This window comes from Phycodurus eques, chromosome 2, assembly GCF_024500275.1.
Source record: "Phycodurus eques isolate BA_2022a chromosome 2, UOR_Pequ_1.1, whole genome shotgun sequence".
Classification (NCBI taxonomy): domain Eukaryota; kingdom Metazoa; phylum Chordata; class Actinopteri; order Syngnathiformes; family Syngnathidae; genus Phycodurus; species Phycodurus eques.
In genome coordinates, this window is record NC_084526.1 from 21,209,492 (window position 1) to 21,228,649 (window position 19,158).

The 19,158-nt window shown below is 39.9% G+C and overlaps 2 protein-coding genes across 6 annotated transcripts in view; both read left to right on the forward strand.

Moving 5' to 3' along the window:
* Nucleotides 1–4,762, forward strand: part of LOC133415711 (prepronociceptin-like) — a 43,919-nt gene extending 39,157 nt beyond the window's left edge. For both annotated transcript variants that reach the window (XM_061702006.1, XM_061702017.1), the window contains exons 2-3: nt 909–1,037; nt 4,241–4,762. In XM_061702006.1, coding sequence (XP_061557990.1) covers nt 909–1,037; nt 4,241–4,762 — 651 coding nt within the window. The remainder of the gene's footprint in view (nt 1–908; nt 1,038–4,240) is intronic.
* A 3,586-nt stretch (nt 4,763–8,348) lies between these two features.
* Nucleotides 8,349–19,158, forward strand: part of pdpr (pyruvate dehydrogenase phosphatase regulatory subunit) — a 33,631-nt gene continuing 22,821 nt past the window's right edge. Inside the window, exons 1-6 of one of the 4 annotated variants that reach the window (XM_061669700.1) lie at nt 8,349–8,461; nt 9,780–10,066; nt 12,740–12,873; nt 12,940–13,021; nt 14,192–14,355; nt 14,418–14,539. In XM_061669700.1, the coding sequence (XP_061525684.1) occupies nt 9,795–10,066; nt 12,740–12,873; nt 12,940–13,021; nt 14,192–14,355; nt 14,418–14,539 (774 nt within the window). In that variant the 5' untranslated portion in view covers nt 8,349–8,461; nt 9,780–9,794. Of the gene's footprint in view, nt 8,462–8,509; nt 8,813–9,779; nt 10,067–12,739; nt 12,874–12,939; nt 13,022–14,191; nt 14,356–14,417; nt 14,540–19,158 lie in introns of those variants that run through there. The other 3 variants (XM_061669706.1, XM_061669722.1, XM_061669714.1) reach the window with 3 other exon arrangements.

Here is a 19,158-nt window from a genome sequence, read left to right on the forward strand (position 1 = left end):
GTATATTATTTTTGTTTGTAAAGGCTGATCCTCTTGTTTGTTGAGTCACTGCCATGTCAGCAAGTGTGTGTGTGTGTGTGTGTGTGTGTATGTGTGTCCCTCCAGGGTCATCTTCAAGTTTCACCGCCACACTACACACATGCAGTGACGGAAACATTATAGACACACCAATGTGTCTATAATGTGTGGTTCAAACATGGTAGCAAGCAGATACTCTCGGATAAGTTTGCCTTTGAAGGACTGTTGAAGGACTAAATGGCCAATATGACCCTAAAATGGCCACTTCAAACAAAATGGCAGACTTCATGTGTCGCTTCGGCCATCAGTTGTGCAGACTTTGCTGTGGGTCTACTCATGATTGACATGCCTACCAAATTTCATTGAAACTGACTCTGTAGGATGGATTTTTTTTTTTTTGGTCAACATTGGCAAGACATCAAACTTCAGCATCATGCTCCACCCACACGCAATGACAAAAACTAAAATGTTTTGCAATTTACTGTCTGAAACTGGCTCAAGGGGCTGGATTTTTGGGGGCAGAGTTAATAGATTTTTATTTTTTGTTGTGTTGCTAACTCCGTCACCATGCTCAGCCCACACACAATGACGGCAACGCTATGTTTTGCAATTTAGCACCATCAGTCTCGTAATATATTCATTCATTCATTTTCCATACCGCTTCTCCTCACTAGGGTCACGGAATTTTTTTGGGGACGTTGTCTTTGTGGTTGACTTTTCTGTGACCATGCACACACATGTCCAGGACTATGAAATAAAAAAAAAAATTGTGAATCTCAAATGGTTTGTGTTGTTCTGTTTGGTTTAATAAATCATCATTTTAACAAAAATAAATATTCAAATGCTACCAATATATTAAAGATTGTCACGGCTTAATATTTGACCTGCAGACCATCATGAAGATGCTGGTGGTGCTCCTGATGCTGCTGCTTTGTGTTGATGGCGCACATGCGGACTGTCAGGATGACTGCCTGTCCTGCAGTCTCATCCTGCCCAAAGAGCTCACCTTCAACACCATGGTGAGCACATTTTGCATACAACCACGCACACATTTGTTAAGCTTCTCGTGACAAACTCAATTTTCATTTGCTGATAAGAGGCAAACCTTCCACTTCCTTCTCTATGTGACACAACCAATTAGCCTTTTAGCATTTAACTTTTACTAATTTGTTGTGGCTAATTGATTCCCGGGGATACATGTGCGTGCCTCTCGACAAGTAGACAAGGAAAAGACATCTGAGGACATGAAGTATAGACACAAATGATGATTTACTGCCTTGTGACAGCGGCATTTAGCTCAGTTATAACTTAATGACAATGGAGGTATGTGTTTATTGTTGAGATTTTGATTGAGTAGTTGTAAGTACCCAAACAGGGCTCAGTATTAGTGATGGGCACGGACGTTCTTTTGAGTGTACTGAATCATGTGAATCAGTTCATTAAAATGATTCGTACAAAAGATTCGTTCACCGAATTGTTCAGTTCTTTTTCACAAAACCATTCAAGTGCTTCCTCATTCAGTTAATGGTCCATCCCTGAGGTTCATGGTCACTCAACACGTTCACCTAAGGACTGTGCATTGTTGTTGTAATGTATTGTAAACTAGGAAAGGCGGGGAGATTATTTTTTAAAAAAATTAAATAAATAAACTTCGGCTACATTATCACCTACCTAGCTCTCTCTCAGCAAGCTCTCGAACACAAGGCTTCGGTTGTGAGTCGTGAACATGCGTGCAGCGAGCTCAGCTACCGAACATTCTGTCTTGAGAAGCACTATATAGGTTTAATGTATTATTATTATTAAATAAAAAGCTTTAATAATCACATTAGAGACCCAGAGGGAATGATATGTATGTGTACGTATATACAGTTATTATTAATTTACATTTATTTTAAATATGTGTGATTGACAGACTCAAAAATTAGCCGTTAGCTTGAAGCTGCTAGTGAAAGCTATCCCCGCGAGGACGTCTGGACTTGTGGTTAAAATCACTTATGAGTACGTTCACTGCGTAGTACGTTCTTCCTTGCGCAAACGAATCATTCATCGCACTAGTACATCGCTCCATAGCGGATCACAAACGAAGATGTTCAACGAACAAATCACTAGTGTCTAACGGATCGTGAACGATAAATTCAAGAAACGAATCACTCTTCAGTTCCTCAGTACACCAATTCACTGAACAAATCACTCAGTTCACTTAAGTCCCCCGCCTGCACGGAGCTGCCTGACACTGGCTGCTCATTGGTCATTCGCCGAAGTGAGTGACAACGCTGGCGAATCGCAAATCACATGGCAGTATGTTTAATGAAGTCCCGCCCCGACAGCACGCTGGCTGCTCATTGGTCATTCGCCGAAGATTCAGTCGTGAGTGACTGAACGCTTCAACTGTTCCGTTTCCGCTCCCAGCCGACTCGCTCGCCTCACGGCGGCCAAGCTAAAAGAAAGAATCATTTCCTAAACTGATTCGTTTCAGTTCGTGCACTAAAAAGATTCGTTCTTCTGAACGAAACGTTCCCGAACGTAACAACACTACTCAGTATGATACAGTATAGTTCTACAGCAATGCAAACTACAACTGCAACAGTAAACATAATATCTGCAACAAAGCTGCAACAAATAGGCCCTCGCACCCCTGTTTTCATGACGAATCTTTGAAGCGTTCATCAAGCTTTGACACCATGCTATACCCATATTGAAAAAAATAAACTTGGCAATTCAGATTCAGCTGTCTGTTTCAGATACATTTTCCGTTTGGGGCTCATTTGGGCGAATTCCCTGTAGAAGGAATTTGTTTGAAAATGACAGCCCAAAATCATTGCTTCAGACCAAAATGGCTGACTTCCTGTTCAATTCAGGTCATAGGTCTTTGTGACTTTTTTTTGTGCAGCCTGTTATGATAGACATGTCCACCACATTTCATGTTGATTGTTTAAACTGGTGTCAGGGGCTCTTTTTTTCCCTTTTTTTTCAAGGCCCTTTTTTCAATGCAAATTCTCAAAATGATCATCAAACATTGTAAAACATGCTCGACCCACATGAGATGGCTGTGGCAAAAAAAAGCTTCAGAATTATCGTGCTGTCGATCTGTCGACGACACCTGCTTCTGATTGCGGCTCATTTGGGCCCAGTACGAGCAAAGGAATTCACCCAAATTGATACTTCAAACCAAAATGTCCAATTTCCTGTTCAATTTGGCAAATGGGTCTTGGTGACTTTTTTGTACATCCTATCAGGATAGAACTGTCAACCTAATTTCGTGTCAATCGGTGAAAATGGTGTTGGGGGCTAATTTTCATATATTTGGCCAAATTATGCAAGATACCATATTGAGCCCATGTTGGGATGTCAGGTATGTCATCAACATACAAAATGCACATAAAACTCTACTACGCAATTGGTGGGATATAATCTTGTTCACTTTTGTTAGATTTATACCTGTCTGATCGTGTCACATCAAAACTAAGTGTTATTAGCATTATTAGTATTACACTTTTGGAACCATTTTGTTTATTATTCGTCTTATTTTTCTTTTGGAGCTTCAACATCCCTGATCACTTCCCAGTTTTGCAAGCATGTGTATACTGGTGTATGTAATACAGTATATGCATATGTACATGTATATGTCCTTACCTCAACCACCCCAAAACTCAATTAGTAGCACCCCTTTGAAAATTATGAAAAATCAGTTTTTAGTTTCACTGATTCACACCAAATTGGGTGGACATGTCTCTCATAACGGGAAGCATGAAATAGTCTCAAGAACCAATCAATGAAATTGAACAAAAAGTTGATCATTTTGGTTTGAAGCAGCCATTTTGGGTGAATTTCAAGGCTTGGACGTTGACAAACTCCTTCCCGGGAATTGCCAAATAAGTCCTTATCTGAATCAAGAATGCCAATCCGACAGATGACTCCAAATGCTGACGCTTGCCAATGCCAGCTAATGTGAGCTGAGACTGTCATTCAAGTTTGATGATAATTTTCAGGATTTTCGAAAAGTTAAAAAAAAAAAAATGACACCAGTTTCACCAATTTACTCAAAATTGGGTAGACATGTCTGTCATAAGAAGACATACAAAAAAGTCTAAAGAACCAATGTGTGTCTTGTTCTTCTCCTAACTCTCCATTGTTGAGGCGTCTCTTACTTTTGCAATTTAAAAAAAAAGCCCCAAAAAAACAAAACAGTAAGAGTTAATACTTTCATCTGTTTTCCTGCCAGGAATGTCTCTTTGAATGTGCAGCCTCTGCCTCCCCAGCATCCTCCTGGGATGCCTGTCGTGGGTCCTTGTCGCTGTCCTCCCTGCCCAAAAGATCTCAGGAGGAAGTGGAGGTCTTGTTTCCTGCCGAGGGGGAGGAAGATGGGGAGGAGCTGCCATTGGGTTTGCAGAGGTTTGATCACATGACCCGAGCACTGGGACTGAAAGAAAGGGGCACGGGTAACCATGATGCCCTGTCTTTTGATGATGTGTATGAGGACTCTGATGATGGTGACGTGGCTCTGAGCGTCTCCAAGAGGTTTGGCGGCTTTGTGAAGGGCCGACATGGCTACAGAAAGCTGATGGCGCCCGCCAGGTCCTACCAGAAGCGTTATGGCGGCTTCGTCGGCATCCGCAAGTCGGCGCGCAAGTGGAACAACCAGAAACGCTTCAGCGAGTTCCTGAAACAATACCTGGGCATGAGTGCCCGGGCTACGGAGTATAACAGCGTCTCAGAGGAGCTTAGCCAGCACAATGAGGTGTAGCACAGCTACCAATACTGTCATGCCACCGATGTCCTGTTTGTAATCTAGGCTGGATTTACACTGCAGGGCAAAATTCACAGTCAGTGCGTGTGTGTCAACTGTCTATTTACATCTACTATCAATGACACATATCTGATATTTCCGTGCTAAAGTGTCGGATGATTTCACATCTGTACTTCCGTTCCTCTGGTCTGAATCACAAGTTTAGTTAACTTGGTCAGTTTTTCACTCGCTTTGGTTTTTGTTCACGACATAAAAATTAAACGATGACTCCTAAAGGTATTGGTATTGACTTAGTCTCAACTCCTCAAAGTATTCATCTGTACTATTCTTCATCTGTCGATTGCGCAAAGATTTATGCTCGACAATCTAAATTTGCCAAAGACTTCATTTAGTCTGGACTGTTCAAAGTCTTGAGTTGGTCTCGATACCTTATAGTCTTGGTCTTGATTTGGTCTAGACTTCTCACTGTCTTGATTTGGTCTTGAATCTTCAAAGAGTTTGGTCTTGCCTCATCAATGTCTTGGTCTTGATTTGGTCTCAACTTCTCAAAGGCTTGACTTGGTCTTGACTCCTCAAAATCTGGGTCTTGACTTGGTATCACATTGCCTTGTCTTGGTCTTTAGGACAACTTTTCAAGTCATGGCCTTGATTTGGTCTTACATTACTTGGTTTTTACTTGCTCCTTAATTCCTCTAAATTTTAATTTGCTCCCAATTCCTCAAATTATTGGTCTTAACTTTGTCTCAACTCGTCAGTCTTGATTTGGTCTAAATTCCTCAAGTCTTGTCAATGTTTTGTTTCCTCAAACTCTTGTTCTTAATTTGGTTTTACTTAATCTCAACTCCTAAAAGTCTTGGTGTAGACTTGTCAAAGACTTGATTTGGTCTTGACTCCTCAATGTCTTGATCTTGACTTGTCCTCACATTGCCTTGTCTTGGTCTTGATTTAGTCTAACTGTGGTCTTGAGGTCTGAAACTCTTGTGCTTGACTTGGTCATAATTGACTTGGTCTTAATTTGCCAACGATTCCTCAAGGTCCTGGTCATAACTTAGTCTTATCTTGTCAAAGTTTTGTCTTGATAGCTCATGTCTTGACTTGCAATTAATTTGTCAAAGTCTTGATTCGGGCTAAATTTCTCAAGTCTTGCCTTGGTTTCCTTTCCTCAAAATCTTGTTCTTGACTTAGTCTTACTTGATCTTGACACCTAAAAGTTTTAGTCTTGACTTGGTCTAGACTGGTCGAAGACTCAACTTGGTCTTAATTTAGTCTTAGCTTGTCAAAGTTTTGTCTTGTTAGCTCAGGTCTTGACTTGGAAAGAATTTGTCAAAGTCTTGATTCGAGCTAAATTCCTCAAGTCTTGCCTTGGTTTCGTTTCCTCAAAATCTTGGCCTTGATTTAGTCTTACTTGATCTTGACTCCTAAAAGTTTTGGTCTTGACTTGGTCTCACATTACCTTGGTATTGGTCTGGACTTGTTCGCAATTTCTTTAAGTCTTGATTAGGTCTCAATTTGTCAAAGTCTCGGTTTGATTTCATATATCAGTCCATCCCATTGGCAGATATCCCATTCACATCCAAGTTGTAACCACATATGAACAATTTCTGATTCAGATTTTGAGGGTATGTGTTTTTCTCCTTCGAATTTGATCACAGTGTAAATCCAGTCTTCATCAACTGCATATCACACAATAAATGACTTATTGAACATCAAAAACAACGATCACCTTCTCTTACACCTCTATCAGCGGTAATTCAAATATTCGTGTAATTTAGTAGCTTTCCCCCCCCCCCCCCCTCTTGTCCAAGTCTAGTCTGTGTCATGGTCATGGTTTAACAGTGCACCAATAAGACAAAGCCTGAACATGTCACATTTTAAATGAAAACCACTTAGGTAGACCCCATACCAGGAAGATTAATTCTTTTTAAAATATAGAATTGGTAAAATTCCTCATAAAATGACCACACAAAACACACAACTGAACTAAAACTTTAGCTAGCTAGGAATAATAGCCCTGATTGGTTTTCCTGGACATGTAGGTTTTGTGAGATCGCTTGATTTTAGGTTGATTTCATGGGGCAGAATGATTTACAGGCCCAGTGGCAATGTTTCGCGGGCGGCAATGAGGGCAGAGGGGTCCACTACTACAACATATAACAGAGAATGGACAGGGAGATGAGGCAGGAACAGAACAAAGTCAGTGAGGAAATGAATGCAAAAACCGCATTGTAAGGGTTTATTATGAGACAAATTCATCTATACACATATATTTTCAGTGTAATCATAACTAAATATTATTAAATATGAAATACATATTTTAAGAAAATATAATGTAGTTTTCCTAACATGTTACCCCTAATGCAGAATTGACACCATATGTAAGCATTTGGGGAGATTTATTGGAGTTTTTGGTTTGATTGTTGTACAGCTTTGAGCTGAATGATTGTACTCTGCTACCATTTTATGGTAAAAACCAACTTCATCACCCTTTGCCTCGTTGCTAATCTGGGTTAGGGTTAGTGATCAATGGATTATAAAAACGAACAAACAAAAAACAAATAAAAAGCGCTTCAAATTATATAAATTCACTTCTGAGTCAAACAATGAGGTGATTAACTCAATTTACAAAGAGGACATTTATGCTTATGATGCTTACACCCGATGTACAGTAGTTAACGACTGTTTGGTATTTTAACTGTCATGGTGTTGTTTTTTGGTTTTGTATTATTGGTGATTGTAAATAGCTGAAATTTAAAAACATGTCAATAAATAAAAATAGTTGATTATTTCCTCTGTGGCTCGTCATGCAGCAAATGATTCACGTGTCCTGGGCTGATTTGTTCACAGTAGAATTCTCTTTGAACAAATTTAATATACAGGATGGGCCAAAAGTAAGTATACACGTTACATTTACATTTTTAAAAATTACATTTACAATTACATTGATTAAACAGTTTAATCTCGTAAATTAAAAGTAGGGGGTCGACTTTGAAACAATGGTTAAGGTTTCAAATTAGGGTATAGAGGCGAAAGGTCCCTTTATTCTTTTGTCCTTCCTTCTTTCTTTGCCTCTATCATTCCTTCTTACCTTCCATCATTTCTCCCTCCCTCCATCGTTCCTTCCTTCCTTCCATACCATCCTTGTGTCATACCTTCTTACATTCCATTCTTCCCTTCATACTGTACCACCCTGTTCCCTTCCTTCTCTTTTCCTTTTTGTCTTGCTTCATTATTTTCTCCCATTCAAAAAGTATACATATTTTTGGCCTACCCTGTATGTTATTATCTGTCATCATCACATAAATGGGAAATACAATAATTATTTTATATATGTTAGATTTAACATGAAAAACATGTACCTCTAATACCTTATAATATTAATAATAATATTAAACACATTAGTGTTTGAGTCACATTTTTAATACGAAACCAAAGCAGAACTTTGACGTCTAAAAAAATAAAATAAAATAAAAGAACCGTGACGCCATTTTCAAATCTAAACCCACCCTGATACTTTTTCGTTGAAAGAGTAGCATCAGAAGTAGCATCCGCTAACACCTCTGCTAACTTTGCCTTCAGACTCAATACTCGACAATTTAGCCTTGGAGCCAAACAAGAGTTCCTTCCGTCATCATAACACAGTACGCCGCCCACTCTGCATGTATTGACGTTGAGATTCCACTGCGACTGAATTAGTAGGTAAATGAGAAAGACGACTAAAATGGCAGGAAAAGTAGAGCCGCCCTTTTCCATTTTGTAGACGTTTAGACACTTTAACCTTCGACATTTTTTTGCTAGTCGGTCTTTAGCATTAGCCCGACGCGATAGCTGCCACTCGGTGCGACGAGCCCCCACACCAGACCAAAACACATATGAGATCATTTGACTGCTTTATACAACAGTAAAATTGGCGTTAAAACAAAAGTATATCCAGCGAAAGTGAACAAGGTTCGGCGCGTGCTGAAGCTCGCTAGCTGTCAGGTGTGCCAAGACGGGCTTTCGAGGCTAGCAGAAGTCGACGTCTGAATTTGTGACACCTGAAGGACTTTTGTAAGTTAGGTTGGCGTGAAGTGTCATATAAAATGCTCCAAGGTACAGTGGTTCTAAACTATTGCCACCATGGGACCCGCGTTTCGTATCTACTTGCTATGTCCCTATTTATTGAAAAGGAAAAAAGAGAAAATATTGTTTAAAACTAGCCTGTGTAATATACACTGCTACTTTCAAAACGTGAGTAAATATTCAGCTATCAGGGGAAATTTCAGGAAGAACCTAAAATACACTATAAATCTTCCAACATAATTTGACCCTCTGTAAAATTTTAAATGACTGATAAATTTCCAAGGGTGCCCACTTCGATGCCTTTGTGTGACTCCTCCAGTCTTTGTTTCACTGTTGCAACCTGAAGATGGCTCTTGACACTGAAGCCACAAGTGTCAAATTCAAGGCTCACGGGCCAGGTCTGTCTCCCAACCACCATAATCTTACCTGGCCTGTGAAAGTTTGCTACATGTCTTATTTTGCTTCTGTTAAAAACCATTAAAAATATAATTTAATGCAGGCAGGGACAATGATATTACATAATAGGTAAATAATCAGAATCATCTTTATTTGGCAAGTATGTCCAAAAAATACACAAGGAATTTGTTTCCGGGAGTTGGAGCCGCTCTAGTACGACAACAGACAGCCAATTGACAGAGAACACTTTGGAGACATAAAGACATTGACAAAAAACAGTCACTGAGCAATAAAGGGTTAATAGTTATCTGGTAATGCTGGTAAGGAAAAGTGTAACTGGCTCAGTCTGTAGCCACACACCCAGTTCGTAAACAAATGCAGTTGGCTGGTTTAAAAAAATAAATAATAATAATACGCAAGGTCCAAACGCAACTTCTAGCAGCACTTAATGGCTGGAAGAAGACAAACTATCGATGTTGCATTTTTCTAATGTAAAATGTAGAAATATGAAGGTATGATTTTTATTTTATTTTATTTATTTGTGTGTGTGTACCAACAGAGAGGACAGTCAGCCATGTGCAGCTGTGTACGGAGCTCCAGGGCTCTGTCCCCTGCTCTGCTCCCCAGGCTATTGGTTCCCCACGCGGGGAGTTACGCGTTGGCTGGCAGAGGCCTGTGGACTTCCACAAACTGTATGCAGGTGGTGAGCGGCGACTCCTCTCAGCCGCTGCCACTGCCCAGCCAGGCCCGTGTGGTCATCTGTGGTGGAGGCATCGTGGGGACTTCCGTGGCATATCACCTGGCTAAACTGGGCTGGACTGATATTGTTCTCCTGGAGCAGGGCAGGTATGTCATCTCGGAGCATTCATCTGTTCTGTATTAGAGTCACAAGAGGGGGACAATTTAGAATAAAATATTTTTTTAAAAGAAAGGTAGTTAGAGCTTTGCAGCAAGTTGCCTCCAAATGTGGAATGCACATCCTTTTGAGCTAAGAGCCTTCTCTTGCATGGACATGTTTTAAAAAGCAGTTAAAATCACATTTAGGCAGGCATTGCAGTAAAACGAGATTCTTTTTAATTTTGATTGAATGATTCATTTTTTTTCTATTAACTGTAAAATAATGTGATTCTGTATTTTTATTTAATCACCTTGTGAGTCATCTCTGTGTAAAGTGCTAAATTACTTAATTTGGAGCAGGCGTACGCCAAGTATGGCCTACGGTCCACACATGGCCCGCTCCATTCCTTAATCTGGCCCATGAGCAATTACATTATAAAGAGTCCTTCAAAATTGTTCTTCTTTATTTTGTCAAATGTTCTTAAAATCAAAGTGTAATCATTCATGTTTAATTTATTTTGTATTAATGTATGTAATTAAATAATTAATAAATACAATTAAATATGCGGCACGGTGGCCGACTGGTTAGAGCGTCAGCCTCACAGTTCTGAGGACCCGGGTTCAATCCCCGGTCCCGCCTGTGTGGAGTTTGCATGTTCTCCCCGTGCCTGCGTGGGTTTTCTCCGGGCACTCCGGTTTCCTCCCACATCCCAAAAACATGCATTAATTGGAGACTCTAAATTGCCCGTAGGTGTGAATGTGAGTGTGAATGGTTGTTTGTTTGTATGTGCCCTGCGATTGGCTGGCAACCAGTTCAGGGTGTACCCCGCCTCCTGCCCGATGATAGCTGGGATAGGCTCCAGCACGTCCGCGACCCTAGTGAGGAGAAGCGGCTCAGAAAATGGATGGATGGATACAATTAAATATTTGTAAACAAACATTTTATTAAATCATTGATTGTTTTATTAAATTGATGGTAAATAATGGAATTTTGAAATTAAAACAAATTACTATAATTTTAGTAAAACAAACCGTCCATCCATTTTCAATATTGCTTATCCTCACTCAGATCGCGGGTGTGCTGTAGCCTATCCCAGCTGACTTTGGGTAAGAGGGTGGGGTACACTCTGGACTGGTCGCCAACCAATTGCAGGGCATTAAAATAAACCATTTTACATACACATTTTAACTTTTTTTTGTTTTTTCTTTAATAACCTCATCTATGAAAGACCCTGCCTATCTGTATGTTTTAAAATCAAACTTTGCCCGCCCCAGATTCAGAGTCTTCAATAAAACTACATGGAAAAAGTAACTAACTAGCACGTTTTTCTTTGTTTTTTCTTTTTGACTGTGAGGGGATGCATGATTGTCAAAAAAATAACATTACAACGGTGTGAACCACTCAACCTCCCTGGCACCCAATATTATTTCCATAAAATAGTATGGAAAATAAACTTTTTAAAAGCTTGAGTACAAATAGTCTTGGGAGTGCCTGTGCACCCATCAAATGTGAAGTTACAAAACCAAGTAAAATCTTTTGTCGTCTGCCTATTTCTGAAAATATTTCTGTGAGCCAGCTCCTCTGAATTTTCACTCAACTTTTCCCAGTGATGGGGTTTACAGTATCAATATTTGACACTACAAAGTTTTCATGCAAAAAATTGCCTATTAATTTGGAATGAGACATGCTCATATAGAAATATAATTTTCCCAAGAAATTAATGTTGCAAAAACGGAAAAAGTCGCACAAAGCAAAATTTTAGATGCAAAAAAAATTAAAAAATTAATATACAAGAATTTAACCACTGGTGAGGAAAACATAACCAAAATTGCAAAAAAATATTCCTTTGTTAACTCAGAAATGAATAAAATGCTGACTTTGGGAGGGTTAGAGGGTTAAAATGCCAAAATATACAAATTAAAGTGCATAAGTCTTTCGACTGTCAAGAGTATTACATTACATTATTATTATATTCATTATATGCGCCTCAGGTAGGCGCTACCGATCAATGCCAACTTGAACGAGCAGACATTCCAACAGCTTCTTCCCTCTTGCCATCAACTTCTTAAACAGCTAACCTACAATTCCATTGCAACGTGCTGCCTATTTTTTTGTCTTGAGTGTGTTGTCACATTTCTGTCGGGCCAATTATACATTACTCGTGCACTCACTGTAGTAGTCTCGCCACACTGCACTATTTGCATATCTATTGTTGACCAATACTGGTCACTCATGCCAGGATAACATCTGCACCACTTGCACACTAACTGATGTGTATCTGCAATTTTTGCACAATCAACATTGTCCCAGATTATCGCGCTACTAGTCACTTTAAACTGCATACACTCCTTGAAGTCTCGGCGCCCTTTGCACAATGGTCATTGCACTGGACTATTGCTATATTAGTCATTCAAACTGCTCTAAGTGCTGGATGACTGCATCTTTTTGCAAAATTGTCAAAATAAATAAATGTACCGGCATTACCAGATAACTAGCAACTCTTTATTGCTCAGTGACTGTTTTTCTCAATGTCTTTATGTCTCAAAATTGTTCTCTGTCAATTGACTGTCTGTTGTTGTACTAGAGCGGCTCCAACTACCGGAGACATATTCCTTGTGTGATTTTTGTACATACTTGGCAAAATAAAGATGATTCTGATTATTGTTTTGTCCTACTGGCAGACTAGGAGCGGGAACCACCAAACTGTGCGCTGGCATTGTGAGTGTGGCCAAGCCCATCTCCATCGAGTGCAAAATGGCGGACTACTCCAACGCTCTGTACCAGCAGCTCGAGCAGGAGACTGGCGTCAAGACTGGTAAGCGGCCTTGGCAACCAGGCAAATGTCCATCTTGTAATTTGACCTTCATTTTGTGTGTTTCAGGCTACGTGAAGACAGGTTCTCTGTGTCTGGCTCAGAATCAGGACCGCTTCATTTCGCTGAAGCGCCTCGCGTCAAGACTCAAGTGAGACTTTTTACTCAGATTTATTATTAATTTGTTGGAATTGTTTAAAGTTGAACACCTCTCAGGTCATTCAACGCAGAATTGGACTAAAATATTCTCAAATACACCTCGAAAAGATACACAAAATTTCCGAAGTTAACCGTCATTTGTCAAGGCTCTGGTTAGGCATTGTTTGAATTTGAGCGATTCCGGTCCCCATTCCTCATTTCGTTTTCGGTTCCAAACGATTCTCGATTCCCATTCTTTTAGTTTTGATAAAGGGTTTCCAAATTATGAACATCCATTTTCTTAGCAGCCTGCAACATAAACTAAAATGAACATTTGACTCAGGGTTCTTTATAACCAGAATCAATATCAAACTTATGGACTAAAAGGCAATGTGTGTGGAACTAACCCAATTGACTCAGTATTAATTAATTAATGTTTCAGTTAAATGTTAAATATAGCATTGCAGAAATCGTTATTTGGGACTGTTTTATCACGTCAATTGGTTTATATGTGCAAGTTTTAACTTCCTGTTTTAAGCTTGTAGCCTTATATTTTGAAGGGTACTCAGCATTTTGGCACGAAGAGTAACTTCACACAGCACAGATGATTTTTTTTTTTTTTTATTTCTTTATTTTTTAAATGGATGGAACCAAATGCTATAAAACGTTGATTCCTTTCCTTACCCAATGATGAGGCACAAGGTTAGTGATTGTAATACTGTGAGACAAAGTTTATGTGAATTTTGTCCCAAATTATTGTGATGTAAATTTGCTAGGGTGTAGTTTTAGCTCAATGTTAAAGCTTTTATTTCTGTCATCGGCTCTTATGTTGGTTTGAAGACTAAAATAAACGCTAAAAACCACCAGTGCAAAAGTGCAACCAACCGTTTACCTTGTTAGCTCTCTCAATGTTGGCATAGACATATTTTATTGTTTCACTCACCCAATTAACTGAGAGTTCAGAGTGTGTCAGAAGCTACACATTGTGAAAGCCTCCTTTGCACAATATAATCTTATTCCAATGTTGCACTGAGGCGACTGGTCATTAATTTTAACAAAGTTAAGATGCACTTTTGTTCAAGCAGATCTTCGTGCATGTTCTTCGTCTTAGATTTTTGCCACTTCTTCTGATGACTCCACCTGTACTGATGCCAAACCATCACCTGATTCTCTGTTTTTACAGAGTGATGGGGATCAGCTGTAACATTGTGAAACCCAAAGACGTGGCCAAGCGCCACCCCTTAGTGAACATTCACGACCTGGTCGGAGCGCTTCACCTGCCCACGGACGCCGTGGTGTCAACGCCGGATCTCAATCACGCCATGGCTGTGGGAGCAGCGGGAAGAGGCACGTTACGCTATGTGTACTTTTATACCAAACGTGCATGCCTAATTCGTCTCGCCACTCAGGGGTTCAGATCCTGGAGAGGACCAGTGTTCAGCAGGTTCTGGTGGAGAAGGGCCACGTGATGGCAGTGGAGACGGACCGCGGCTCCATCGAGTGTGAATATTTCGTCAACTGTGCTGGACAGGTAAAAAAAGGGACGGTTTCACCCACATGGCTTAGTTTAAGCCTTAAAGGAGGACACTTTATAACAAGTCCCAAGTGTCTTAATCTAAAGGTCTCTTGACATTCTTGGACCAAAATACACAAACAATAAAGAGTTACAGCACACTTGTGACGCTTTAGCACTCGAAACAACTCTGTTTTGGGGGGCAGTTCTGTCTCATGCAAATACTGTTCACTCCGTCCCCACCTATACTACAGTTCAAGGATGTGTCACTTATCAACATAGCTCTGTTAAAGGTCCCGTATTTTGGCTATTTTGTCATACATAGAGTGATTCTCCAACATGGACTTAGTATAAAAGTGTGAATTAAAAAGTCATTAAAAAAAACACCTTTGTTTTGTCATACGAGTGTCCAGAAAAGGCCCCTCTGAGAGCTACTTCTGTTTGACCCAGTTTCGTATCTGCTTTGTCCATTTTTGGCCAAGGCTGCCCCTTTTCTCTGATTGGTTGCTTCTGTTTAAAAGACCCACTTGTGAGAACAAGCATGTTTATGTTGACAGTGCTGGCTCGGGAGCGGAAAGGGAAGGCGGAGATGTTCACTAGTGATCTAGATAAGCTCGAGAAATTCAAATGACCTGATTTCAAGCCTCTCAGCAGACAAACGTCTGGAACTCCGGAATGCGTGGATGATATTAATTCATGTTTCACATCCAGTATTTACTGAGGCACCATAGAGAATTACATCCCAAATACTAGAAAAAGTTGGTTTGTCAAAAAAAGGTGCCCCTTTTACTTTTTGCTTTGACATGATAGTGCTTTTGTGTAGTACTGCTTTGGATTGAAAGTGGTGCTTCTTCGCCAAGCCTAGCTGCTAAGTCATAGGCGGAGAAACGAGGTGTGCCTGCAGTATCATGTAAGCCGCACTGTTAGGTCAAATTAAGACATTGAGAAGGGCTCGCTCACATATACAGTGGGCCAAAAAAGTAGTCAGTCAACAATTGTGCAAGTTCTTCCATTTAAAAAGATGAGAGAGGCCTGTAATTTCCATCATAAGTATACCTCACCTATGAGAGACAAAATGAGGGGAGAAAATCCAGAAAATTAGTCTGATTTTTTAAAAAGAATTTATTAGCAAATTCTGGTGGAAAATAAGTATTTGATCAATAAAAGTTCATTGCAATACTTTGTTGGCAATGACAGAGGTTTTCACACACTGTTAATGGTATTTTTGGCCATTCCTCCATGCAAATCTCTAGAGCAGTGATGTTTTTGGGCTGTCGCTGGGCAACACAGACTTTCAACTCCCTCCAAAGATTTTCTATGGGGTTGAGATTAGACTTTACACCGATCTCACCGGCCTGTTCGGTATCGGCCGATATTTAGCATTTTATGGTGATCGGCTTTAATGTCATAATTCGCCGATCTGATCAAGGACGTCATTGATCGGCTCCGCAAAAGACATTTACTCCGCGTCGCCATCGTGCACATCCATCCGTCCATTTTCAACAATGCTTATCCTGGTTAGGGTCGCGGGGCGCTGGAGCCTATCCCAGCGGACTTCGGGCGAAAGGCGGACTACACCCTGAACTGGTCGCCAGTCAGTCGCAGGCCACATATAGACACAGACAACCATTCGCACTCACATTCACACCGTCACTGAGTGGGAACTGATCCCACGCTGGTCAGGTGAGTGTACCACTACACTGTCAGCAGTATATTTGAATCCAAAAGCTAGTTTATTTTTAGCCTTGTCCCGTGTCTTTTGACGTAGTACTGTAAATATCTGTCGGCCAATAAAGTTATTTACAAAAACATGTCTGCGGTGTGGGACAGACAACACGTAATGCCAGGATCAGACTACAAGACAAATTTGCTCTTTCTTTACTTAATTGCTCAAAAAAAATATTTACTGTATATACTTGTGTACTTACACAAGTATATACAGTAAATGAACAGGTCATTTAAATAGACACATTGCGGCCCCAAAAATTCTGATCGTGTAAAGCCTAGTTGAGATCTGAAGACTGGCTCAGCCACTCCAGGACCTTGAAATGCTTCTTACAAAGTCACTTCTTCTTTGCCCGGGCGGTGTGTTTGGGATCATTGTCATGCTGAAAGACCCAGCCACGTTTCATCTTCAATGCCCTTGCTGATGGAAGGAGGTTTTCACTCAAAATCTCACGATACATGGCCCCATTCATTCTTTCCTTTACATGGCTCAGTCGTTTTGGTCCCTTTGCAGAAGAACAGACCCAAAGCATGATGTTTCCACCCCCATGCGTCACAGTGTAGGTATGATGTTCTTTGGATGCAACTCAGAATTCTTTCTCCTCCAAACACGGAAAGTTGAGTTTTTGCCAAAAAGTTCTACTTTGGTTTCATCTGACCAAATGACATTCTCCCAATCCTTTTCTGGATCCTCCCAATGCTCACTAGCAAACTACAAACGGGCCTGGACATGTACTGTACTAAGGAGGGGGACACGTCTGGCACTGATGGTAGCCTTTGTTACTTTGGTCGCAGCTCTCTGCAGGTCATTCACTACCCCCCACCCCCTGTGTGGTACTGGGATTTTTGCTCACCGTTTTTGTGCTCATTTTGACGCCAAGGGGTGAGATCTTATGTGGAGCCCCAGAATGTATGTCTTCCATTTTCTAATAATTGCTCCCACAGTTGATTTCTTCACACCCAGCTGCTTACCTATTGCAGATTGAGTCTTCCCAGCCTGGTGCAGGCCATAGTGGAGTTTGGAGTGTTACTGTTTGAGGTTGTGGACAGGTGTCTTTTATACTGATAACGACTTCAAACAGGTGCCATTAATACAGGTAAAGTGTGGAGGACAGAAGAACCTCTTAAAGAAGTTACAGGTCTGTGAGAGCCAGAAATCTTGCTTGTTTGTAGGTAACCAAATACTTATTTTCCACCATAATTTGCGAATAAATTCATTAAAAATCAGACAGTGTGATTTTCTGGATTTGTTTTCTTCTCATTTTGTCTCTCATAGGTGAAGTATACATATGATGAAAATTACAGGCCTCTCTCATCTTTTTAAGTGGGAGAACCTGCACAATTGGCTGACTAAATACTTTTTGCCCCACTATAGGGAAAGTTTTCTAGTACTTGGTTGAGTAATTTCACACTTGATAGGTTGGCAGGCATTTCCGAGAGACCCAACGTAACCCAAAGTTACTTTTACATAATATCAGAATCAGAATCAGAATCAGAATCATCTTTATTTGCCAAGTATGTCCAAAACACACAAGGAATATGTATCTTTAAGTGGCTTTTATGACTGTTGCCTGACTTGGATTTGTTTAGACTCTTAAAACTACAGAGGCCAAAAGTAAGTACCGGTAAATAGACGTGACAGCACATATTTTAAGATATGTCTGCGCACGTCCTGGGCTGTGTGGCAGAAGTAACTTATCTTAAAGGGCTTGGGTTTTGGAACTGAATGGTCACGGACAGTTTCGAGTCCTGCTGCAGACAAATGTAAAGAAAAACAAAGGAAACTACAGCACTGTGAAAAAGTACTGGCCCCCTTCTCAAATTCTTATATTTTTGCAGTTTCCCCACTTTAATGTTTAAGATCATCAAACAAATGTAAATATCAGTTGGATATAACCCAAGTGATCTTAAAATGCTGTTTTTAAATGGTGATTTCATTTATTAAGGGAAAAAAACTTTCTCGTGTATAGTCCGCATTTTTTTTCACAGAAAAACATTGTCTAAAGCCAATAGTGCGCATTACACAAAGGTATAGGTGAAAATGAAAAAAACTTTCACATTTTATAAATGAATTCCGCCATCTAGAGGTTATGAAAAAGCTGTACACTTTCATTCCAATATACCACCGCCACGTAGAAGTTATGAAAATGTGTAGCCAACACTTTCATTCCAATATGACAGGGGTACGTATGACTGCATATAAGTACAGTTGTGCTCATAAGTTTACATAACCTGGCAGGATTTGTGAAATGTTGTGTTTTTAAAGTACGACTGATGATTGAACAACAACCATCATTAATTTCTTTATGGTTATGGTTTGTTGAATGATAATGCTGAAATGCTTGACAGTTTAATTTGAATCCCATTAAATTAAATGTGTTTTGGTTGGCCCTTCATGTTTTCTTTAAAGAATTGTACCCATTTTACAAATTATGCCTGGGCAATCAAACATATGAGCACAACTGTGTGTTTTCCCCTTTACTAAATAAAAGTAGGGCTGTGAATTTCAAAATATGAGCAAGTAAATAAAAAGAAAGTATTGCGTGTTAAAATAAAGTGCTTCAGAATAATTCTTTGAAAAAATTAACAAAATACAGATAATACTTAATGTTTTGATCATATGAGTAGACGCAAAATCATGCATTGTAAAAATGCATGATACATAGGTAGAGGTTTTTTGCAAAATTTTGAGGGCAACTTTGGGGGTGCACATTATACACAGAAATTACGGAATTCAAAGTTACCTGGCCGTGTGTGAAAAAGTAAATACCTATGCAAAAACATAAAGCAGATAAGTATAAAAAATGAAATTAAAAAAATGTAATGTCACTGCTTAATTCACTTAATACCGACGTACAGGCAAGAACTTAAATGTGCGAAGCCTACAGTGAAAACAGTCAAAAAGTGGACCA